This window comes from Stigmatopora argus, chromosome 15 (genome assembly GCF_051989625.1).
Source record: "Stigmatopora argus isolate UIUO_Sarg chromosome 15, RoL_Sarg_1.0, whole genome shotgun sequence".
Classification (NCBI taxonomy): Eukaryota; Metazoa; Chordata; class Actinopteri; order Syngnathiformes; family Syngnathidae; genus Stigmatopora; species Stigmatopora argus.
The window spans coordinates 4,027,218-4,054,148 of record NC_135401.1 but is presented as its reverse complement, the minus strand read 5'-3'; the positions used below and the strand labels follow the sequence as shown (position 1 = coordinate 4,054,148).

At 37.8% G+C, this 26,931-nt stretch overlaps 1 protein-coding gene across 3 annotated transcripts in view; it reads right to left on the bottom strand.

Moving 5' to 3' along the window:
* Positions 1-26,931, bottom strand: part of alk (ALK receptor tyrosine kinase) — a 193,628-nt gene that overhangs the window by 55,698 nt on the left and 110,999 nt on the right. For all 3 annotated transcript variants that reach the window (XM_077621023.1, XM_077621025.1, XM_077621026.1), the window contains 2 exons: positions 22,409-22,613; positions 6,030-6,160 (listed from right to left, as the gene is read on the bottom strand). In XM_077621023.1, the coding sequence (XP_077477149.1) occupies positions 6,030-6,160; positions 22,409-22,613 (336 nt within the window). The remainder of the gene's footprint in view (positions 1-6,029; positions 6,161-22,408; positions 22,614-26,931) is intronic.

Here is a 26,931-nt window from a genome sequence, read left to right as displayed (position 1 = left end):
TTCATTGTCATTCCAACTTTTTAAGATGATCTTGGAGACTCCCGAACAGAAAATGTGTCTTTGTCGTAATTATTATTATCATGACTAGGGCTGTAACACTACAAAGCTGTTTAGGTGACACTTTTTTTCCGAGTTTAAAGGTCAGTGTGGATATCTCAGCCTGTTTTGCAGATCTGAACATTTGCACTAAATTACACGCTTTATCATTATCATTGGTTTAGTCTGATTTATTTAAAGCTACGTTAGAAGACACAAGAAGTTGTACCCTCACGTTTTTCAAGCTTCAATCATGCCTTTCATTGTTGGAGCCCTTGTTGCTGAATTAAATTAAAACTGGAAGTCAATGTAAAGGTCTTATGATTGGATTCTTGCTTCTGAGAAAATGTCAGGTGGAAGTGAAAGGTTACCAGCATCAACTGCAATTTCAATTTGTAGGTATACCTGCCTAATAATTAGTAACAAATCAGTTAGTCATTGTTTGGAGCTTAAGGTGTGTTTTATGACACGAATATCCAATTATATTTTACGTTTAAACAGATAATCAAAGATATTTTTTGGGCCAACCAAAAAAGTATTATGATAAGGATTTTACTGGCTATAAAATATATATACAGTATAGTCGTAGTAGTAGATCTAATTTTACATTTGATTGTTTTCCACCATGCATTTTTCTCTTCAGTTATCCACAAGCTGTTTGTAGGGGTGCCGTAGTCTATCCCAGCTTACTATGAACAGCCTGTACTTTTTGCCAGCCAGTCGCAGGCCACTTATGGACAAACCATTCAAACTCACAACCCCATTTACGGAGAATTTAGACTGTTCAATCAGCCTAGCATGCCAGTTTTGGAGATACGGGAGCTTGCCACTGAGTTCATCTATTTTCTGAGATCACATCACATGTATGAAAATGAAACCATTTGTTGTTGCTATTGATAAACAGTACATGAGTTAGATATTTGGAAAAGACGCTTGCAGGCTCAGTGAGTCTAAATTTGAACTGCAATCTAATCTACTGTATTTTATCATAAAGGACTGCCGCATTTTTCAGGGGGAGTAATTAACGAGTCCTTGTGGGAGAGGATAGGATATTTATATTTACAGTTACAGGGATGCTATAGATGGATTCCTGGAATTCTCCCACAGGACAGTTGACAGGTCAAGTGGTGTTCAGTCATGAATTCAATTAACTGCAAAGAAGCATGCTCGATTGGGCCTTGCCCTGTCCAATCACGATCTCTATCTGTCATGCTCCGACCAAGGGAGCCTACAGCACACTAGAAAAAACAGCAATTTAACATCAAAACAAAGCCTCGGGTTCAATGCATAATCAGATGGCCTTTATTGCAAAATGATGGAATGGATTATTAAAGGGGAAGAAAAATCATCCATTCGTTTTACTCATGGTAGCGGTGGGCACTCAGAGCAATGTAATATTCAAGCAGTGCTTAAATATTAATACAAATATCAACATTTGTTTTCCAAACAGTTTGTGCCTAGACATGTTTCAGACCCACTAAAAACGGAAAATCTATAGTTAAAAAAAATAACAGTACAGGAATCCCACTTTGGACTATAAAAAATAAATAAATAAAGGAATGAATGAAAAATGCCAGGAGGAGCAGCTTACATTTTATGTCAATGCAATGGATAAGTTAAGAAATTGATGTTAAGTTTATTTGACTGACTAATGCCACAGTCATGTCTTATGTCAAAGTTCGAAGCACGGAAGACGGAAAAGTCTGACAATCGAAGTCCAAGGTTACAAACTAAACCTCCAATTTGTAATTTAAAAAAAAAAAACATAATTGGAGAATAGTGTGGTTGGAAAAATAAAGTAACGAGGGACATCTACTTTGTATTTAATACTTTAGCCAACAGCACTAAAATGTTTTATTTCCCAAACCATGTCAATACAAAAAGTATGATTCCGCAAATCTTAATCTCTCAAGCAGATTCATTCATACATTTTCAGTTCCGCTTATCCTCACAAGGATCGTAGGGGTGCTGGAGCCTATCCCAGCTAACTTTGTGAAGTAGCCAGGGAACACCCTGAATGGGTTTCCTGACAACTACAAGGCACAATGTCCCAAACAACCAATCGACAACGAATTTAGTGTTCAACCAGCCTACCTTGGAATGTGGGAGGAAACCGGATTTGGCGGAGAAAGCCCATGCAGGCACAGGGAGAACATACAAACTCCAAACACAAATGTTCGGAAAACACCGGGATAGAACCCTGCATCTTAGGGTACCCGGTGATTTCGTCAAAAGACGTTTGGTCGAAACGTCCGTTCGACGAAACATCCGTTTGACGAACTGTCCGTCGACCAAACGTCCGTCGACCAAACGTCCGTCGACCAAACGTCTTTCGACGAAACGTCCGGTCACGGCATCTTAGAACTATGAGGCGTCCTCCGTGCCACCCTGAAGCCGCTATTTTCCAACATTTTCTTGTCTAGTGTTACATTACAATCTTAAACGAAGCATAGTTAAAGGAAAAATTGATACAGAATAGCATTTTGCTGCAGAGCTCCCTCACCATCAATACACATGTCCCGCTCTGTCCACTCCACCAGTTCCCACAGACCAATTTACCCCAATCGCCTCAGCATGGCCGTGTGTGATTGATGGGCACAAGGACACCCTCCCGCTACTGTGTACCTAATCGCAGAGTATAGACTTGCCGTAACACTCCATTAAAGGCCTGCAGAAGTATGGTCTAATGGGTTAAGGAAATGCGCCAGGGAAAGAAAGGTCTCCAGTTCAGATTCCCTACAGGGTTCACTGCTTCCCTGTCCTGTGCTGCATGTCCAATTGGAACAATGGACAGTGACAGGTTGACGGGTAATACAGAAGCCCACATACAAAATATGCCATTTCTGGTGGTGACACAACTCTTGTTTTCTTCTTCGTACGCTGATAAGACAAAGTCGAGGCAATGACTCAAATCACGTAATTGGGTTATAACCCTGCAGTCATCAAAAACATCAGTCAGGTTTTCTTCTCCGAGGCAAAAACTGGCCTAGTCATTGAAATGTTCCCTGCTATACAAATGTGATCTTGTTGAGCAACTAGCGGAGAGGAGCATCCAAACATCTTGTTAGAAAGGAATGCTCCAGAGACATTACAGCAGGCAAAAAGAATTGAATTGCTTGTGGGTCCTGTGACTGATGACTTCATTAAAGTGGAAGGATATAGAGAAACAAGTCCGACCCAAGCCTCATTCATCCATTCATTCAGTCTATGGAGATCTCTCCTTTCACTTCACTAGCTTGACTAATCAGGCAAAACAGACATGCTGCCATCACACTGCAGTCCAATTCAGAGATTTTGTCCCAAATGGGAAATAGATCTGACTTTTTAAATGCAGTATGAAGAGAAGAGTACAATTCTTCTTTTTTTGATTTCAAATCCGGCACACGCCTAGTTGCATCTGGAGAGAGAATCGGATATGTAGCCAATGGATGGATAGTGTGACGGCGGGAATAACGATGACTCGCGGGCAGGTGTGCTGCCAGCGATATTTGATATTTTAACAATAAAACAGATTATTGCTCTACACATACTCTTACATTTGCTTGATACTCTCCTATCACCCAACCACACCCCCTTACGCCCTCAAATCGGGCTCCTCCAGGATGTCAATATATGTCCAATTGATTTGAACTGGGGAGTTGGCAGTGACCTTTGAACAAATGTACAACTCTTGGCAAATAGATTGGACGTCTACTAGTGACAACTCATTTAAATTCACAACAGAAGGATTGAAAATAGCCCTATGATTGAAAATGTTATTTTTCTACCGTTTGACCTATCATCCACACACACAGGCAGATTTACAGCATAAATTTGGATTATTTGGAGGAATCATTCTCAAAGAATATATAAGATGTTTTTAGGGGCAGCTGCCATGAATATCCAATTACCTTGGATATGTACTATGAAATGTCTATTAAAAATGGGCCCTCAAGGCAGACAAAAACATTTGTGTATATGTGTATATGTATATATATCTGTGTGTATATGTATATATGTGTGTGTGTATATGTATATGTGTGTGTGTATGTGTATATGTGTGTAATGTGTATATATGTGTGTGTATGTGTATATATGTGTGTATATGTATGTGTGTATATGTATGTGTATATGTATGTGTGTATATGTATATATGAGCGCGTATATGTATGTGTATAGGTATATATGTGTATGTATATATCTATATATGTATGTATATATATGTGTGTATATATATATATATATATATATATATATATATATGATATACTATATTTGTAAGAATATAGAGATACATTGATTTCAGCTCGCAGTAATGACAGCCCTCCAAGGAAAAGCACCACTACACTGTGGCTTGCCACAAAAGTGTCCTAGACAACCCCGATGGATAATAAAAACTGTCTATCTCACACCACAAACTACAAGACAACACAAATACGTTGAGAAGGAAATATGATAAGAGTGCACCTATTGCCCTGTTGGGGAAACCAGCATCTTATTTATTGCGTCCTCTACATTATTCATTTCTGGAAAATGTTCTTTGGGACACAATTATGCAACAGTTTGAAATAAACAAACTTTTCCATTGACACTCAAAACTTAAATCCTTTGGGAGAAAATTAAACAAGATAAGTTGAAGCCAAGGCTTGTGCAATCCATCCCAATTGTCTGCATACAGGTCATTAATAGCAATGAGTGGCTAATTCGGAGTGCAAAAGCCTGGAACAAATAAATCAAACAAATGTCTGTGCCAAGGATTGTGTCTGAGAGCCTTAATTGTCTTCCCATGCTTCAAATTCTGTGCAAGTTAGCAAGGAATTAGTAAGTAATTGGAGTCCCGGTTTCCTGACAGGTGCTGGAGGGGAAAAATGGGGGTGGCCTTGAAATCCGCCAAATGTGGTAAGGCCACACGGAGAGCTTTCGGAGAGATTAAGACTTTGATTTGGCAGTAGGAGGTGCGGCGAGGGCGTCGTGCTGGAAAAGCAGGTGACGCCTCAAGAGACGTCATATTATGGCATATCCGCCTCACATTGTTCCTCTCCGCTAGCTATTGCTTAAACGCCCTGACAAGAGGAATATAGTGAACCCTGAGCTGAGAAAAAATAGACACTATTGATCAAAGTGTGGATTTGCATGAGCAACAGCACCCCCTCGCCTCTTTCTATCTGTGAATGATCGCAATATGATAAGCGCATTAACAGTCACAGGGCTCGTTATGCCCGTTCATCTGAAGCCTTGAAGTTTCCTCCTTAAGAACAGTTAATCAAAATCAAATAAGACATGTATTGCTGCAATGTTAGCAATACTTTGAACCAGGCAGAAAGTGATGTCAAAAGACAGCTATTTTTCTTTTTATGCTCTATTACGCCAATAAAATGCCACAAATGAAACATGTTGCAAAATTTGCATAAGAGGTAAATCAATCAACTTCAATCCATTCATGCAGAACACCATTAAATGCCTAGTGTAAAACGGACGACCGACATCTAAAACATCTGCTACGCAATTGAATTCAGATTGTTAATTATTTTATATATTTTAATATTTTAATCCTATTTTTGTGTGTAGGTTTGTGCATTTTACATTGTTTTTTTATGTTGGCCCATTTGTATTTTTTGATTGGGCCAAAATTATTATTCTTTTTTGCTCAATTTATATTAATTGAAACGAGACCTTCGTTTGTATTTGATAAATGTAACTTAAATAATATGATATATTATCATGTTTATATGTTCTGTGTGTGTCTTACAAAATTAGCCAGGGAGTTGTATGTATCGTATAGATAATATACACATACATATGCTTATTATTATTGTTATTATTATTATATGTTCCCCTACTCCTTTTACATGCATTTTCCTAAATGAAATGCAATGGAAAAATAAAGAAAACAATGATTATCATTAATTATTAAAGAAATAAATGATTATTATACTGTTCTACAATGTCTCTGGGTACATTTTCACATATCCAAGCATTTTGCTATGCATAAAAAAAAGAGCAAGCTGTCTTACCCATGGTGCAGTTTGTGGTAAAGTTGGGCTCAATCATGGCCGTGTCATCAAGCGTCCGCTGGTCGTAGCTGGCCGAAATCCGGAACGGCGACCCCCCGTGTGTCCTCAGAGTGAGGTGAGCCACTGCCCAGCTGCCAAGGAGAGAAAGCAGGAGCAAGATCACTGTGATGAGCAGGCACCAGGGCGGACAGATATATTGTTTACGAGGCCGTGGGCTCGGTTGCTTCTGCTCGATATCAACCCCAACGGCCCCAGGCAGGGGGCTGGGCGAGACCTCGGTGGGAAAAGACGCGGGGGGTTCCTGCGTCCTTTCCATTCCACCAGCCTGACACATTACAAGTAGCCTTAAAGGTGACCAGTTGTTGTAAAGCGTCCCTGACCTGAACCCTACACTGCTAATGATTTGGCAACATCCAAAGAGGAGGAAAACACTGTTGATTCAGGGGCATGTGAATAGCCTCCTCCCACAAACACTAACTTTATTAAGAAAATTTTGCTGATTTCACTTCAACTTTAACTCTTTCAGTTGGTAAAAGCTGACATTGAGTGATCATGCTTCACTGCCATTGATGACGATAGATGTCCAATTCAGTTTGACTGATCGCTCCCAGTCCAAAAATGATTTGACATACCATATACATATACACACATACACATACACACATATACACATATACACATATAAACATACACACATATACACACACACACATACACATACATATGCACATACACATACATATACACATACATATACATATACACACACATACATATACACACACATACATACACAAATACATGTATGCGTATGTGTGTAAAATCTCCCACCGCCCCTCAAAAAAATCCAATATTCTGTTTCAATGTTTTAAATGTGGAGTATGCAATGTGTGAACGCTAACACTAACACGCATACCGACCGACACATTGATTTTCAACCTTCCTCATGTCAGCTTATTCAAGCCATCTTTTTTGAGTTGGCCTTTCATAGAGAGAAGGGAAAGTGTTGACCAGATAAGAAGGGAAACCTTAGCAGCACACTTCATCATTAGAGAGCATTTGTCATATGCGATGAAAAGAGGAACATTGAAAGACCCGATAAGAGTTGCCACTGTGTCCTTGATCCCGATAAACATGTTTTTAGACTCCCAAATCTACACCTAGTGAGGATCCAAGTCCCACAGGCTGAGTCATCAGCAGGATGGCGTTGAGCCTATAATTGCACTGCACAGTTTGTTTCCTTGTGCGTAAAATATATGCAAGCAACACATTGCGATAGAACAAACCCCAGATAGGCAGTGAATTCATGCTTCAATACTCCAAAACTGAGACACAAAACAAATTAGCAAAATCTATAATTTGAACTGAACAAATGTGTAAACAAAACACCATAAGCCCCCAGGTAAATAAGCTTGATACACTGAAAAATAAACAGGCCGAGCTTTATTGCGACATGCGTGTACCCACATTCATCCATTCATTCATCATTTTACTTCATCTTTTTCAAAGTCATGTCGCAAAATCTCACTCACAATGCAATTGTATTACCTGGCTACGGTAGCTGTCCATCAAACCTCACTAGATATAAAAACCTTCAAGGTAAACAATTCTGTTGTCTTGTAGATTGTGGAAAAACAATTCCAATAGTGACATGCAATGAAACAAGAAACTGGGATAAAAACTGGAGGGAAAAAAGGGCAAGAAAAATACTGCAGTGAAGTATACTTACAAAATATACTATACAAAAAAATGCAATTTTGAAATTAGAATGAAAATGTAGTAGTCCAAAATTGAACCCAAACAGAATCTATCACTAAACCAAAAGATTTTTTTTATATTCACGTCCATATTAACTTGTCATAATCCATATCTTTGCCACTCTAAAGGCATTTGAGCCACTCCGTCTTGTAACTATTCATCAAATTCCTCATAAAACCCTTCGGATATGTTACGTATCCCATAGATTTGGACCAAATTCTGAACTAAGCAGGTTGAAGAATAACACAATTCTTGAGAGAAGCCTGAAAAAGGATTTAGTGGTAAAAGTGTCACATATTATAGTGTAACAGCGGCATTCTTTTCAATTGGCACTAAGTTATGACCGTGGCTCAGTCTCATTTCGCTGTTGTTACACATCACATTAAGCGTGGCTGAAAGGATAATCGTCGAATAGTCACACAAGTCTTAACCTCAAATAAACTATACATAGGCTAGAAAATGACAAAATATTTTAACATCTGATAGGCAATGAATCATTCTTCTTTCTTACGCACGAACAAATAGAGGGCTAAAGTAACAACAATTACAAGAATTTTACGTGACGTTTTCTGGCTCGTATTAAGGAAGGCACTTAAGGCGAGCCTTAATATATATCCAATTGATTTAAAATGAATATTAATCAGAGTATTTTGCAATAGTGACGCCAGGAGCTAATCACAGAGGATGAAAGCAAACTGGAGCGAATAAACAAATTCAAATGCAATTGGGTCCTCTCTTAAATATGCACATCCCAGTCGAGAACCGCAAATTTAATTGAAAGTATGATCATAAAGAAAATAAAGTCTTAAATCAACTTTTCCCCCCACAAAAAAAGCAGATACTAATCTATGCTCGTTAATTTTCCTTAAAAGGTAGCTATTGTTTATTTTTTCTGGTGTAAACAGAAACCTTGTAAAAATGTTCTACTAAAAAAACGTTCACAAACCTTACTTAAATCATAAAATGATTAAATGACAAGAGTAAACCTTTTTGCAGTATTAAGTGTAATTAAGCTGTTGACTGTTATTGTACGGGAATTAGTTTTAAAGTCATACTGTTGTAGATTTGTTACACTAATTAAATGGTAATATTTTGTAAAAGCTTTCAAAAATAAACTATCAAGATCCTTGAAATAGTACCTAAAAAAATAAAAAAAATTAATGTTGTGGATAAGGACAGGCAGCGGAAATATGACTCAGTGGAACAAAGAGAATAATCGTTTTGCTTATCATGCTACCTGTTGAAATATGAAACTTGGACTCCATTAACATCAGATTTACTGAATGGAAAAATATGTTACATTTATGACTCAACTAACGGGTGGAATCTGGCTATTGAAAACTCAATTTATCATCTGAAATTAAAATTGGGATGTTTTTTTATTGCTGCACTTTAGGCGACACTTTTTGCTTTAGTTCCTATGTCAAGTTTATCTACGGTAGCCCGCCTGCATGCTGCCTATTCAACTTTGGTACATTTTACTGCAGAATACTTTAAAAACAACCCAATTGAACCACCCAGAAGCCATTTGTCACTTGGTCAAAGCAGTTTTCAGTCAAATGTTTGGATGCAAAATAACAGAATAGGCTGCTCAATTCACTCAACTCAGCGCTTGGTCGGACAGAAAAAAAAATTGAGGCAGTGATGATGTTCTACGAATTTCATATATAAACATGTATTAGTCCTTTTCCAAGAAAACATTCAAATTTCTTGGGAGCACTTAATATTATAAAAAGAAAAGCACCATGGGTTGAACTCAGCAAAGTCCAATCTGTCAAATTCAATAAAGTACACCCTGAGGTGATAATGTGATTTTAATGTATGACTATGGCCCTAACATCAGGGGACAAAAATGTGACAGACCTAAAAAAAATTTAAACGGCATCGCTTCTTGAGCCGAGAACAAGTATCAATCTAGTCAAATATTTTACTGCAACGCGCCATGAGCCTCAATCAAAGTTTTGAATTGAAGACAAATGAGAAGCAAGCCTGTCACAATTTAATGGAGGTCAAACTGAACAAGGAATTTTGGTGGCTCATTTGGACACATTGGAAGCAATGAAAGAATTTATAAGGGCGATTACGAACTCCAGAGTGACAGTTTTGCCAAGACAGATGGAGACAGATTATCTAGATTCCTGCACAATGTGACTCCTTTAATAACTCCTAATATTCACTTTTGAACTTCCTTGTTTGCCATATGAACTTTGCTTTGATTTTATAGTTAATAAATCTGTAATGTTACCTCATCTTTCAAAAGAATATACCGTATTTTCACGACTATACGGCGCATCGTATTTTTAGCCGCAGTGTCAATAACGAGTGCTATTTCTGTATTTTACACACACAAAGGACGCACCGTTTTTATAGACGCAGCCAGGCACGGCAAAACATACACCATCTTAAATATTAACGCTACACCCACACGCTAAAAACACGTTTTTAAAAAGGAAACGGAAGCAAAACTGAGTTTGGTTGTACTTTATTTCGCCATTTTAGAATGTACTCACATCATCATCACCCACAAATCCATCAAAGTTGCTTCGTAAAGCTGTGTTGATGCCGATCGCCAGGCCACATCCATTTGCAAATAGTAGCTAGCTAGTAGCTAGCGTCCATGCTTCGTAAAGCTGTGTTGATGCCGATCGCCAGGCCACAATCCATTGGGTGTATTGACAAAAGAACTATATATCCCAGCAGTCACTGCACAGTACTTTTTCTACGGGAAAATAGTAGAGTCGGGGGCTGCTTGCCGTAGTTGTGAGAGCTGTAGAGTATGGTGTACCCTATCGACTGATTTATTTTATCGTGATAACAATTTTAGCATTGGTCCATATATAAAGCGTGCTCGATTATAAGGTGCCCTGTCTATTTTGGAGAAAATTTAAGACTTTTATGCGCGCCTTATAGTCATGAAAATACAGTATTTAAAATGCTTGCATGCAAAATTACGTGATTGGTACATCTGCAATATTAATCCAAGAGGGCATCTCAGATCCGTGACAGATATAGATCAGATTTTCAGGTTTACTTACTGATTGGATTTGATATTTCTCCATCAAGATGCAGTTGGAAATATCAACACTATAGCATCTGCAATTCCCTGTGACATAAGGCCACTGTTAGCTAATGAAATTATCAAAAGCTAAAGCTGCTTGGTCAAAACAAACTATGAGAATCTAAATGTGAAGCAGGGTGCTGGCAATTAATGACAGATGACTCCTTGTTATTCAAAGTCACACAGTGCTCCAATAAAATGTGTTGTGCCGCCTGTGTATTTCACAGCAGTGTAGCACATTTTGTAAATTGCTCTGTGTTGTCTAGTTTCGATCATTAGGGGTGCAACACTTTAGATTTAGAATTTGCCGGCGTGTATATCTCCAAAATCTAAAATGCAAATACGTTAGTTTTGACATGCCAGGACTACCATCCTTGTACATAACCAAGACGAGTGTACGGTGGTTCAATGGTAAATTACATACAAAAAAATTGAGGGTTTATAAACGACAACTGAGAACAAACACTAAAAAGTGTAAGACTTTGTCTTCAAAACATCTAACTTTGCTGTCTCTCTGATTGAATCCTTTTGGATCCCATCCAATTGGATCACTTCTAGAAAGAGCCTTTTAGTTTCCTCAAGCTCAGCTTTCATTCTTCTTTTTCTACCGTCAAACCTTTGTGATAGTAAATGCTTGCATTACGGATGATTTCATTTTTTTTCTAGTCTTGGAAGAACGAAATGCGAAGTGCCGCGGCATTGCAGCCCAAATTGTCCACCCGCAACTATATATATATATATATACACTGTAAATCGAAAAAAATAAAAAATATATATATATATATATATATATATATATATATATATATATATATATATATATATATATATATATATATATATATATATATATATATATATATATATATATATATATATATATATATATATATATATATATATATATATATATATATATATATATATATATATATATATATATATATATATATACACACACGTGTGTGTATAGTATATCGTAGTGCCATTGCAAGAGAGCTCCATTCCCTGATAACAGTAGTTGAGGGCGTTCTCCAAAATTCCCTTGTTTCACAAACTTCGGAAGCGGTGAGCTTATCTTGAATTATGAGCGACACGGTGTCAATCACTTTTATACGAGGTAAGGGTCTGCGCCTTCAAGGCTTGCTGGGTAATGATTTGGTGGCTTATGAGGGGTAGTGCTGAGACAGGCACCTTCACAGCGTGACACTTCACTCACTTTAACAGAGAGCCTGGGATCATGAGTAGATAGGCAATTATTATTGCTTTCAGATTGGAGCAAGCACATAGAAGACGCATAGATCAACCTACAAAAAAAAATAGTGCACTGCAGTATTATAGGCAACGTTGTGTGTTATATTTGTATCTTTGAAGGGGTGTAGAACTGCACTGTGTAATATATACTGAGGGCTATTTCAAATAGTTTGTTCTGTAAAAAATTACATACAGCCCTACTTGTAATGCAATAAAATTATGCACCGCCATTAAGCAAGTTTTAATGAGAAATCGTCTGTCAGTGCTTTATGAATGCAGCATATTTGATAGAGCTTTCAAATATGTAGAGTTTTGTAGAAGTGTTGATAATAATGTTCCTGGTCTATGTTTTATTGTTGGCCCACTCAGAACAGTTACTACTACAAGCAGATTATTATTATTTTGGGGGAATATGAGTCACAATAATTGTTTTTCTGTTTGTAATTTGAAGTTGCTTCTTTTTACTAAAATTTACGTTTAGGTTTTACAGCCACTCAATGGAGTTGCGTTGCTAGTAGGTTATCAGTAAATGTGGTATTCTGATAGCATTACTAGAAAAATGAATTACCACAAAATGCCATGCCAACTTCATTGAGTTAGGGATGGGAAGTTTAACCGATATATATCAATACCCCAAAATACTAATTGTTTGGCCATATTTAGAGATGAAATCATGAGTTTATCGGTGTTAAGGATGGAACAACCTGGCAAAATTTAGAGAAGGTGGATGGGAGCCAATGCAATGAACTAAAACTTAAATGGACCAAAACAAAAAACTAGTCGAAAGACTATTTTAAGGAAAATGTGATACAAAGGTAAAAGAAAATGTGTAACTGCCATTTACTGTCACGTACCGTTAGTAGCCATAATCATTTTCAAAGGGTGATATAACCTACAGGGAACTCATTCACAGTCAGTGTTTTTGCGTGCTGGTGAGTTAGTTTATTTCACTGAAAACTTTTGGGAATCGAAGAAGTTAGAACAGTAGAAATGAAAGAAAAAGTCATGAATATTAAACGAAGCTGCATAAAGTATACATTAAGAGAATTCATTATTTTTCATTCTGCACGTTTTACAATGCACCTCAAAGCAATTCAGTACAGACTGTACTTTACTTGCCATTGAAAGTTCAACCCCTGAACACAGCATCTTTAAATAAGGGACTGGTAAACCTGATGACTTTCAACGCAAAGAAAAAAAAATCATTAACACAGCGAGAGATTCACATGTGTGCGACTGCTCTGTTTAAAGTAACGAGCGGCTTCTGGTGTCATGTTTGTGTGTCATCGCCCCCAGATGGCTCCGTCATGCCGGGCTTTCTCTGATGCTGCATCATGAGTCATGGCATATTTTTCCCAGGAGCAACAGACTTTTATAGCAATTTATTTCAGACAAATGCACACACAGAGGGTAGGAATTGGGACGTGTGCAACCACACATCAGAACAACCTACATAAACCCGTGCATGTATGATTAAAAATCTGGATTTCTAATATTTAACTGAACCTATGATGGATGGGGGTATGAGGGTTGGTTTTTGGTTGTTATTGATTTTTCTTATCCCAGTTTACAAGTGTTAGCAGTCACCTTTATTCCTCTCAATGTAACTCCCCTCTCCCAGTGTGCTGAAGTCCTGTTTTATAAGGTGTCTGCGCCTTCATGGGAGTGCTCAGCAAATTGCTAAACCCAATGCGAATTTCTACCAATTGCTATGACAAAGACGATATTCATCTGAGAGTGGAAGATCACATGGCTTCTAATCCCTATTTTAATTATGACCTAGATTAAATTACTTTGTAAACCCTCACTTTCCAGGGCTACAGGAAATTGCTTAAATCAAATGATAGTCCATGTGATTAAAACATGTTGATGCCGTCGCGTAAAAAAAACTGCCATCAAAGCTCGGCGCTTCCAAAGAGAGGACTGATTACATTTTATGTGTTCCTTGATATAATACAGGAAGTCCTCAGGACCAAAGAGGTTTGGATTTTACGACACCAGTGCCTCGACCGCCGTTATGTCCCCTGTTCCATAGTGTCGGCTTAGTTTTCGTCTTTGTTTGTGCTCTGGCCAGGATTATTTTTGCCTTTAACGAATTAGGTTGCACGTATCCTTCATGGTGCAATGTTGATTTATTCGGTGCTGTGTAATTTGTGACCACCCTTAACGCACTGTGTCTGACTGGCGTGAAAGAGGGAGGGATGGGTGGACAAGTTATACTTTATATAATAATAATACATGAATCGGCCCAAATATCAACATTAGGATAATTGTCTTATAAACATGGCCATGACTATTGAAATTTATGGGTTTATTCCTTGTAGTTTCATCTTGGGATTCTAGTGATAGGTCAACTGTATACTAAAGCTCACTTTTGGGCAAAGGTTCTTTATTTTTGGCTTGCTCTTTTACTTCGAAGCACTCATGTAGTATTGTGTTCGGTGAAACCCATAAAACATTCCATTTTTAACTATTGTAAATACGCACAACAGCCAAAACAGTGAATGCTAACATCACAAACACGAAGCCTAAAAGACACAAACTAGTATTCATGCACAAAATATTGTTCTGCGTTAAAGCTTCACTGAGCAAAGTTTGTTTGAGATGGGACGGGGCATATACCGCATGAATAATCAACTTGGCCGCGTTCATGTATAACAAATGAATGCATGAAATTTAGCTTGTTCCTTTGAATAGCCGATTAAAACATTTGTGAGCGAATTTCTGGGCAATGTTTATTCTTCTCAGTAGCTAATGACTAAAAAATGTACAAAGTAATCATTTTGTAAACAACTATCACATAATTACAGTGGAAAAAGTGGACGAGCAGGACATTTTGGGGCTCGGGTTTTAAAGAACTGTCATGCTGTAGTTGTATCCAGTAAAAAAAAGAGACTTTGAAAAAAGTCCACAGTTTGAAAAACCTGAATAAACACAAAAATAAAGTGTGACCTATCAAATGAGGTCACAATATCTATTACTTTGGAAGATATATCAACACAAATATTATTTCCACTACAGCTCTTATCTACTGAGAAGGTTTTTTTTCTTCTTCATATACCGAGTCAGTTTCTGAAAATATATTGGCCTCAACATTCCATTAGACTGTCGACGAGCTTTTAAATTGAGTATAAAAATTGGAAGCTTGCAGTGAAATTGAGGCATATCTATACATTCGTCAGTGTCTCTCAATAATATATTTCCGTTAGAGGATTCTGCATGACCTAAATTATTAAGTTTCATGAACAACCTTAACATGAATGTGCTACAATCTAGAGAAATGTCTCAAAACCTACATTTTGTGTGACATTAGCTGTCAACATGATCTCTGGTCAATCACACAGTGATATAATTGATTCATTGATTTCATTCCTCATTAGCATCATAGATAATTTTATTCAAATATGGTTGATACGTTCAAGAGATTGCATTGTGTATTGCCCACCAGTCAATTAAAAAAAAAAAAGTGGTCATACATGGATAGTTGTTTACTGTCTGGTCTATCCCACTGCACACAATTAATTAATATTTCTTTTTTTTTCGAGCTAGATTTCACTTAAAATTGTTTCAGTCAACTGCTTGATGTTATTTTTATGTTATGCCAGTACCGCACAGAGGGAAAAATCTAGCACACTTTGACGTTTTGGAATGCGGAAACTATAAAACATTTTCAGTCCCAGTGACAATTTATCATGAAAGTCGCTCTGTGCTGCCATCAACAGTAGATGACATATCAAATGTGGCACTGTGAGCAGATATTTTAGCCAATAAGCATGGTTGAAAGGAAATCGGTGGCTTTTCTCCAAAGTGATATTGCTCAGCCAAGGAATCGGGCTGACCTGTGATCTTATTGTTCTTAAGAGTGATGGCTGACCGTAAAACTGCCTGACATTGCTCAGGTGAAATGTAGCAACTGAGGATGAAAAAAAAACGATTGTTTGGGGTGGGATTAAATACTCACAATGGAAACATTTCGAACATAACCTAGAAAAACAACCCTTGAAAAAAAAAAGAAGTCAGAAACAGATACAATAATTAAAAATTAATGTTAACAAGTGGTTTGATTCTGAATTATGGGAAGTATCCGTGCACACATTGCCAAATTTGAGATCATTTAAAATTTTACATTAAAAGTGGTGTTTTGCCTGGAGTTTGAGGCAGGATGGGAATTTACGATTGTGTGTGTATTAAATATCATAGTGTCTAGATGAAGCCCCTCCTTGAGCTAGAGAGCCTGTCTGCTGTCGTCTAAAAATAATAATGATGGGAATACTGACAAGATGTCCGACTATTTTGTGGAAATTCATTGGATTGCAACTTGCCGCCTCAGGAAGAGAATGCGTACTCAATGAGAATCACTGCTGACTCATGCGTCTCATGCAGTGAGGCTCCACGATGACTTTTTTGCACCCTGAATCTTGCTCATGCAAGGGCAGAAGCAGTACTTAATGATCTCTATGAACTTGTGCTGACTCTTGTATTTCACTCCTTTACAAGGACCAATTCAACAACTGACAAAAGTAAGTGTGAAACAACCTAACATTAAATTTTACATCCAGCAATTCAACGGGTAAGATGCATTTACTATGCTTTCAAAGCACAAAAATGTAGCATACATCCTTTTCCGATCATTGTGGCACAGAACCAGATAAGAATATAGCTCCAGATTTTCTCGATACAGATGAAACTGTATTAAATGCCGTTAAAAAATGACTTTTCCATCCCTTCGAAGTCATTTTCTGGATAGCCAAACAGAATAAAATACTGTTATCTCTCTAATTTTGCTTTTGTGCTATATCCCTTTAGACCAAATAATGACCCCATACAATGTAATTAAAAAAAATGTTTTTTTCAAGAATTCTTTGGATCTTGAAGTGTTCTTAGAACAGATTCTCTGAAAGAGCCACATGTCTCTCGAGACTACTTGTAATGCACAGCCCATGGTAAGCTTAGCATGCGGCCAGCGACATAAGGACCCGGGCTTCTATCTTTCCACTGGTATAGGGATATAGCCCCCAGGGAGAGAAAACCATTTCTAACGCAGTGTGTGCCTATATATGTGCATACCCTATCTGGGACAACAGTATTACAGCATGGCTTATTGGCCCATCCGCAACACACCCCCTGCTTTTTACACAACTGTGACAAATGGCTTTTACTGAAGCAACCTTCATCCCATATTGAACTTTCCCTGTTTATCCCTCCCAGTGCTACATCCCATTAAAGAACAGGCACTGGGTTTAGGGAAGGCCCAATACATCATCATTCAAATTTGCTTCTGCTTAGCGTCGCTGAAATCGGTTGCTCAATATTAGCTTATCATTTATTCAATCATTTTTCGGTACTCCGCTTTCCTCCCACATCCCCCCAAAACACTCTAAATTGCCCATAGCTATGCGTGAATGGTCTTTTTGTCTCATTGTGCTCTGCGATTGGCTGCCAACCAATTTAGGGTGTCCCCCGCCTACTGCGCAGAAGTAGGCTGGGATAGGCTCCAGCACCCCCGCGGCTCTTGTGAGGATAAGTAGTGAATGAACTGCATAACCACAATGCTGGAGTCCAATTTGCAACGATTGTAGTTCAGATGGTTCAACAAATGATTAAAAAGTTTGGAGGCAATTGTTCTTTCCGTATTTTACAAATAATTAAAGACTTGATGTTGCTCGTCAGGAACGGAGGCAAAATAAATAAAAAAACGAGCATTTGCATCAGCACTGACAGCTGATCTTCCTTAGATCTAAAATTGCGATCAGGCTTATGTTTGTCTTTTGTCCTCTAGTCATCAATGAGAATCCATGTAATAAATTGTGCTATCAAAAGAGTTGCCAGACTTTCATCTCCACTGAAATAGGCCTCTGGGCTGACAAGTCAAAAGGGTTCATGATAACACAGGGTGCTATCTGTGATCATTGGCAGGAGTGCTACATGATGGTGGAGGTTAGCACGTTAGGAAGAGGAAGATTTATATAAGATTTGAAGAGATGTGCATGAGGGATCGATCTGAAATGACGCGCTGATGTTGACATGCAAATATTTTAGCCTCTGACAACATGTCGGTGGGGTAACTGGCGAGCAACATCAAGAAAGCGGTGGCATACTTGCACACCCACGCGTTTGTCATAGTTGTAGCAATCACCTCGTGGCAATGTTTTAACGATTGCTGCAAAGTGGGGACAGGAAAATAAATCAAAAGAGGAGCACAAAGAGTAGTTTTAGGTTTGAAAGTGCTTATTATATTTCCTATCATCTGCAATAAATTGTCAACATTGTTTTGAATTTAAAAGTCAGGCATCAACATGGGGACTGAAAACACGGGGAAAATGTTGACTGGTGCCATTTCAGTGCAACAGCATGACCACTAAAGGCGTATAACATGTTAAACGATGTTAACAGTCGTGAAATATGGCTAAAACCACACTTCTGTGGTTGCGTGGATGATATTTTGTCCCACGAATCCATTGATATGGTTCTAATTCTTGTCTTGTTCACTGAAATCAACTTCTTACACTCACTTGTGGCCAAAACATATTTCTTCCGATATTTCTTTCAGGTTTACGAATCCCAACCACATAGTTTGGTAGCATGAGCATCACAGAAGAGAGAACATAAAACCAATCATTTATATTTAAATGGTATAAACACGATCACACATTAGACTACTTTGGGATTTCTGTGCATCTGAATTCTTCTAATTTGCAATCTCCTCTGATTTTCCACGATATGTTTGACGTCGAACTGCTGTTACCTAAGACGACCCATTAATCAAATCCTTAATCTAACGGACCCCTTGAGACACATCTTACTTCTTGCCGTCTATTTTTGGAAAGGATCTGTCTGGTGTATTGACTTGGGGCTTCACTTGATACCTGAAGCTCACAATTTAAGATTTAAATGAGCAAATGTATTTATGCACAGTGCTTGATTTAAAGGACTAATCGCCTTTGATGCATTTGTGTGAACTTCTCCCACACAGCTGGTCTCCTTTCTCTTGAGAAAGGTGCCATGATGTTTACAATAGTGATTTATAATCCATTTTGTCAAGCATTTTCCCCGTGTCCAATTCACCCCATCCCTACTGCGGCATGCTCATGCATAACAAACATTGCTTTTCGTCCCAGCGGAGCAAAAGTTGTTTTCCCAAAGTCCTGTCAGCTTCCATACAAACAGAGTCGGATGCTTTTACCATTTTAATAATTTAGCTCTCGCTTCACCACTTTTACAATTAAGCTATACGGCATGGCCACTGGAGCATGCGGCAACAAAAAAAATAAAAAAGTCTCCAATTTCAGTCTTAATTGAAGAGAAACTAATTGGCAATTCGTAGCTTATCTTTAGTGGATCTGTTTGTTTGGCGATGAATTTGAGGCCTTTCCAATGGAAATCTTGCAGCTGCCAGAGAGGCTGTGTGAAGCTCTGGTACTGCGGGCCATGTATTGGAGCAGTAATGGAGTGCTTGGAAATAATGAACATATGCATGAGTGCAGCTCAAGTGGTAACATGTAAAAGGAAAGCACTCATGAAGGGACCATAACGGCCATCTGTTCCTTTTCCAAATATGGGCTTGGGTAAGAACATTAATGACACGGATCAATAGGAAATTCAGGCAAGCAAAAGGGCCACTGAAAACTAACAAATTAGCCGAGTACGATTTCCTTTTTTACCCCAATGAGACACGATCGGAAAACCGGATGAATGCCCGGCTTGCCCACTCCGAATCATCTTCTAAAACCCGAAACTACCGAGGGAGTCAAAGTTTTGAAAGTTATGGAAAATCGACACCTCAACTCTTGCAGAGCAGTCAGCCAAAATAATCATTCAGGCAAGTAATAACAGTGACTGGGGGTGATTATCCATCTGGAATGGGCCAACAAAGCTATACTACTGACACACAGGAGCTATCTGAGAGAAAAAAAAGCTCATCTAGATGACCAATGCGTCTTCCCGGCTGCCGCGCGAACTGCAATGATCTTTGCAATTATCAGTTTTACAGCCAACACGAGTGTAGACGATTCAGCGAATCAAAGTTACCTCTCTTGCACTGTAATTAAATTGTGACCTTTTAGGTTTGAGGTGTGTGACTGCAGTTGTACATAAAATCTGCATGATGGCGGAATGCCAAAGCTTCTGGCCCGAGGCAACCATTTTTATTTGTTTGCTTTTACAATTTAGGCCATTCATGGTTGAAATTCGATGTGCAGAGCAGTACTGAAGTGGCGCCTTGCTAATGAACGCCAGAATCTAAAATAGTTTCATTTTACTGAGTAAACAATTTTGTTTACATGCTTTCGACGAATCATACTGTGGTATAAAATCTACCGGTGTTAGATGGTATACATTAATTCATTTATTTTCTAAACCGCTTATAATGGGTTGGGGGTGCTGGAGTCTATCCCAGCCAACCATGGGCAGCAGGCAATATGACCATGTTCTGATAATAGGATTGAAGGAGCATGTCTGTATTGATGAACACGAAACCACAACCGGTTTGAGTTTAAATTTGTTGTGGCTAGAATTAATATGCGTTTCATAAAAATGCATCACTTAGTTATTAAGATATAATGAAAATTGATGAAGCAATTTAGATGAATTATGATGCTACCCTTCACGTTCATCAAGCATGATAAACTGCTATTGTTTATACTGACTTAAATCTCGGTGTATTAGGTTTTTGTTATTTAAAAACGTGTTTACTTACTTTTCCACATAGATAAGAATCAAGATATATACTAGAACGTGATTTGGCCACAGAATGCTAAAAATAAATGAATCCATTTGTTCAAAAAAAGAAAAAACATATCTGAAAATATCCTCAAAAGCAGAAGCAGTATTATTACTGATTAAATGTGCATAAAACAGAAACACATTTGGTTTATATAATTTTTATGATTAGTAGTGTGATGTTTTTTTAAAAGTCGTTGAAGTGACCGATGACGACATCAAAACACAATAAAATAATTTGCACTCAAGTGTAATTTGTTAAATGCTTCTGCATATAAATTTTAAGAGAGAAAAGTTATTACGTTATAATCTACAAGGATAGATTTCTTCTTCTTAAATTCGGGCTATTAAAATGAAAGTTCACAATTTGGGGAATTAACGAGTTTACCACAGTTAGCTTCATTAGTTCTTTTTTTCCCCTCATAATTTGCACTTTTTTTTCTTAAGCTATCAGCACCCTGCCACCCCCATTGCTGGAACAGAGTTGTGTAATTGTTTGCAAATAGTTCATGTGGGTGGTTGACACATTTTGCCGATAAATATTCGCACATAAGAGAAATCTCAGATTATCCAAATATATATATTAGCAATGATCAGACGGCAATTTGACTGCTATCACATTGACGTCACCACTAAAAACCAATGAACTTCTGGTGGACATTTTTTTAGCAGCAGTGACAACCAAGTGTGTCCCTGAATTTTTGCCATGCGTCACAACTTTACACTTTTCAAGATGACACCGGCAACCAAGCATTTAAAGAACGGAAATGTTGCAATTCAACCATGTATTTTTCCACGGTTCAATTTTGGTTTGCATGTCTCTCTCAAAGTCAGGCCTGGTTTTTAATCAGTTGGAAGACCTTGGAGCTCCAATGTTTTCCTCACATGTGTGTGTGTGTGTGTTTCGTCTCACATCCCACAACATGCTTCTCTGTTTATACGTGCACTGACTGATTGGGCTGTCACCTAAAATCAGTTGGGATACACTGTAGCTACTCGTGAACAAAATGAGAATAAGCAGCATTAAAAATGCATTGGGAGACATTCCCTTCGGTTCTTTAGACTTCGATTCACATCGTATTAAATAATCATTATAATAATAAATAAATATTGGAAATGCACATACTAAGAAGTGCATCTTGCTTGATTTTTCAGTCAGTGACAAATTTTAATTAATGACTGGTTCGTGACTAGACTGAAAAGAAGGCAGACTAAGAGCACCTAAAGGACCCAGAGGAGGACAACTGGGACTCCACAGACTGATGTAGGCATGAGCACGACACAGATAAGTGGAAGCAAATAAATGTATAGATGCGTGAGCATCTTTGTATCTGTGAAAAATTTGTGCGCAAGAATAAACGCATCACAATGCACCCGCCAGGAAAAAAAAATGCGGTCGGCATCAAAACAAGTAAAAAAACAAGGCAATCGCACAGCGCTGAATCTCTGTCGAGGGCTATTTTCATGAAAATGGCTTCAATCTAAGACTCAGCCCACCATAATTTAAGCAGCGCTTTCCAAACCTTTCTTCAGAAAAAAATACAAAGGATGCAAGGGCCAGTTTGATATAAGACTTAAAACCAGTACTTACCCTGTGATCTGAGGTAACGTTTCAGTTGAGAAGAGAGCAAGTTGCGTCTTGTCTCGCTCAATGAGCCATATGGTGTATTGTCCACTTTGCTTGGGATTCAAATACAAGGCCATGTCCAAGCTGCAGGGATTTGGACCACTCCACAACCAAGGACTCAGCACCCAGGGTCCCCCAAAGGAGGTACCATTTACCCAAAAGAACTGACCTGAGGGAGAAAAAAAAACAGAAATGACTTTAACTACAGATCCAGACAGAAGTATTTGCATTTATTCCGAAATCATCATCTCTTTTGCGTACTCCTCAAACTGGGTCACTCATGTCTCCTCGCGTATGTATATTGCATTACATTTAGAAATATGCAAATCATAAGTTGCGCTGGATGAGAAAGGATATAAACGGACCGCACAACATGCTCAACTAAATCTTGCAAATGATATTTCTTTTGCTAGATCATCACAAATGAGAACTGAGGGATTTCCAAGGGGTGCCTATTTTCAATTGTTTAAAATTACATTTCTTATTAGGTTCTATTAGGTTGAAAATGATGATTACGGTGCAATTATACTGCAATCACATACCGCATAGCTAATGAGCTGAATGGACAATATGACAAAAATCAGTTCCGCTTAATAACATGGCTCACAATTTTTTTAAAAAAAGTATATATAAATATATATATTTATATAGAATAGATAGATATCCTAAAGCATGTAAACATCCACGTTTCGAGTACGAAGGTGTTACATACTAATGCAAATAACAGTGTTCAACTCTTCAAAGTATAATCACTGCCTGCTGAAAATAACTGCCCCAGTTATCCAAGTAATGGTAAAGTAATCAAATAGTCCATATAAGATTTAATGACCCATTCACACTTTCACGCTACATAAAGGTCCACATCTACTTAGACAGGTTGATCGGTTCTATGTGAATTACAGTTGTGCTCTTATAAATATTTAAATCCTGGATTCATTTCTTAGACAACTGTTAGTCGATACCAAAGTTAATATGAATGAGATGTTATTTAGCTCAAGTTTAAGATTTCAAATGGAGTATAATTAATACTGTACACTTCCTTTGTCCCGTTTTATTCCCTGAATGGGCGTAGTGTGCTTGATAAGCCTCATTGGCCCATTTCCCATATTAACACTGATCCTTACATAAAAGATCCACTTGGCTTATGAGATCCAAGTGCTGGAGGACAGAACATTTTCCTACATAGAAAACACAGATGTGATGTAAAGGATTTAAACTAAGACCATGGGGATTTGGGCCTGCAGTGAAACATTTATGAACTAGTATATGCTTAGCCAGTACAAATAGCATTATGGAATATCTGCCAGGAAACTAGTCTGGACAGAATATAATAGAATATACAAAAGTCTGTTAAGACAATATTTATACAGTACTATAGATGTAGAAATATTCCTATTTGATAAGAAATACATAATACATTAAAACACAGTTTAAAGAATTTGCTGTCATAATATTGGAGAAGTCGCTACTTATGGTTTATAGAACTAGAGGACAGGTGTCAAAGTGGTGGCCCGGGGGCCAAATCTGGCCCGCCACATCGTTTTGTGTGGCCAGGGAAAGTAAATCATGAGTGCCGACTTTCTGTTTTAGGATCGAATTCAAATGAAGAGTATATATGTATATTACATTTCCTGATTTTCCCCCTTTTAAATCAATAATTGTAATTTTTTAATCATTCTTTTCTGTGTTTTTAGTTCTTTTTTTTTTTGTAAAATCTAAAAATATATTTAAAAAAAGCTCAAATAAACATTCTTTTAGATCTATAAAAAAACTGAATATTCAGGGCTTTTAATCCAGTTCTTTTAATCCATTTATAAAAAAAATCTAAAAATTATATCTAAAATGGTCCGGCCCACGTGAAATCAAGTTGACGTTAAAGCGGCCTGCGATCCAACCCGAGTCTGACACCTTTGACCTAGAGCAATAACAACAACAGTCCAGTCCAGAATTTTTCAGCGATAAAAGGTGACTCTGGGTCATTCTGAGGCTTTGTTGAGCCTTTCAGAGGATTTGTTGTCAAACTCTGCTGTGTTTTCATACATCCAAAGCACCCTTCAACCTTTCTCCAACGGTTCAAGTCAAAGTGAAAGATTTTATTCATTCAGCATCCCTCAGGTTTTTTTTGCCATGTTCAAAGAAAAACTTGCTCGCCACGTGTTGTAACATACAGATAATAATAAATACGTCATGTCCAAACTGAAATGATGACCTTGAGACAACGCGAACCATCAAATAAAAATGAGAAAGGAAAAATAAAAGCCAACACTGTCCTAATAGAACTTTCAGACAAGTATATACAAAGCAATATTCAAAGTTGACTGACTAGATTGACAATCAGATCCATACTTGCACTGCTGCGCTTAAATCAGTAGCAAAGCCAGTACGCAACCTCATGCCTCTCAAAATGAAGTCCATGGAAACCAAGGTTAACCTAATAAAAAGCCAAGAAAGACCGACACACATCGGTAAAGATACGGCTCGCTCGCATACAGACTTTATGTCGTCGCCAGTCAAAGTCAACTAACTTCATGTTAAATCTTTACAGTCACTTGTGTTAACACATTAAAACTGATGGAGTAATGCGAGAATCGGTATCATCTGAAATGTGAATTGGATACTATTGAAACTTTGAGGTGATTCTTTGCGGTCTAGATTAGCAGATAAAACAGAGGAGCAGGTGTCAAAATCTCTACGTGGAAGTTAATTCAACACTTCAAAGAAAGGTAGCGCCAAATTCTATTAGTGGGGAGCAAAAATGAATTTGTGGCAGCCCACTACGGATAAATGTACTGCACATGTGGGATGCTAGGGTAGCCTGAAGCCCCTTTTTTTACATGCTGACTGTCATGTCAGATTTTTTGAAATTCCATTTTTCCCCCTCCTAACTCTTTTGCTTTCTGTTTGTGGTGTGCACACATGACAGCTAAGGCATCTAAAGTGGCCGTGCCTCAAATTCTAATAAAGTGGGCTAAAAAAAAAGTCATTCTGGACAAAAGTGTGCAATGTGGGGCGGTGTGACCAAGGCTAAAAAAAATCTACAATGCTGCAAAGCTTATAAATACTTTAAAACACAAGATTTTTGGGTGAATATGAGGGTCTCTGTTTTATCCTTTTTTCAGGTTTTCAAGTTTCAAGTACAGCGCTCCGTTTTAGAAAATAGTCCAATATGCAAACGCATAAAATAAGTCAATGATGGACTTGCACATAGAGCATATTAATAGACAGTAATTATGCAAAATCCATTAAATTGATGGGAACATGGGCAAAAAAACCCTTAGAATTCAGCCCTCATTGGTTATCATCATGGAACTGCTGATTGCTGATATTCTTTTTCTGATCTCATCAATTAAATGGCTCTTGCATAATATCACTTTTATCTGTTAATATTGGTTCTTCAGTGCCTTTTTTGACAAGAAATTTTGAGAACAGAACAGTTAAGCTATTGGTTTGTTTACATTGTCATTTTACTGTAATTCGGGACATAACTTTTTTTAAATACATTATTACTTATTACAGACATTACATAGACTCTTGCATCCAATATTACAAATAACCAAAGGTCTAAAGTTCACAATATCCCCATGTAATAGTCTTTAAAAGCACTTAAATTTTGCAAACTATGCTGCTTCTGCGTCTATTCAGATTTGATTTAAAACATAAAGATAAAAATATTGTTTGACATCCTGAGTAAGTTTGGTCAATCTTAACAATCTTGAAATCCGCACCTTCGATAAGATAAAATCCTTAAATAGTGTAGTAGCCATTTTAAAAATTCAAACTTCTGAACCACAACCCTACAGAAGGCACTAATTGAATTCAAAAACCATTGTAGACATAATTTGACCTGGCTCATTTGTTCTATAAGTTCCTTGATATTACATGGCAAGTCAACATACAGTAAACTAGGGCACAAAGTTCCTTTGAAGCTCAGACAAAAAGGAATTAATACATAAATTATAGTAGATCCTCAGAGCGGACACCAGCATCATTAAATTACTGCCAAAAGTTTGCTCTCTCACCTACTTTTCGAGCTATTCGGTCAAGCTGAAAGTCCAGCGTGAGACAAAAGTTGACACTTGCTGTTACCGGGCGGACAAAGACAAGTGATCCTTTATTTCTTGCAACAGTCGAGGATGGAAATCAAGTGCACGAGTGCTCAGCCATGCCCAACACATCCATCTGTTTATTAGGCGATAGCAGGCATCAAGCTGCGCCACGGACGACACTCTCTCCCTTACATCAATACACGAGACGTCACGCTGTGTATTTGCTATTGAGGCTGGAACCAACACTCGTAAATGAACACCAACCTCCAAGTTGTATTTACCCCAATTTAAACAAACCCAAACAATAATGGAAGAGCAAACAGAGAAAACGCTTAATCTCAAAACTCTTTACATGCGTAGAGTGGCAATGGGATCAAAGTTCAGTGTTGTTTATGCATCGAGATTGACCGTGAGATTATAATAGCAGAGCTTTCATCTCAG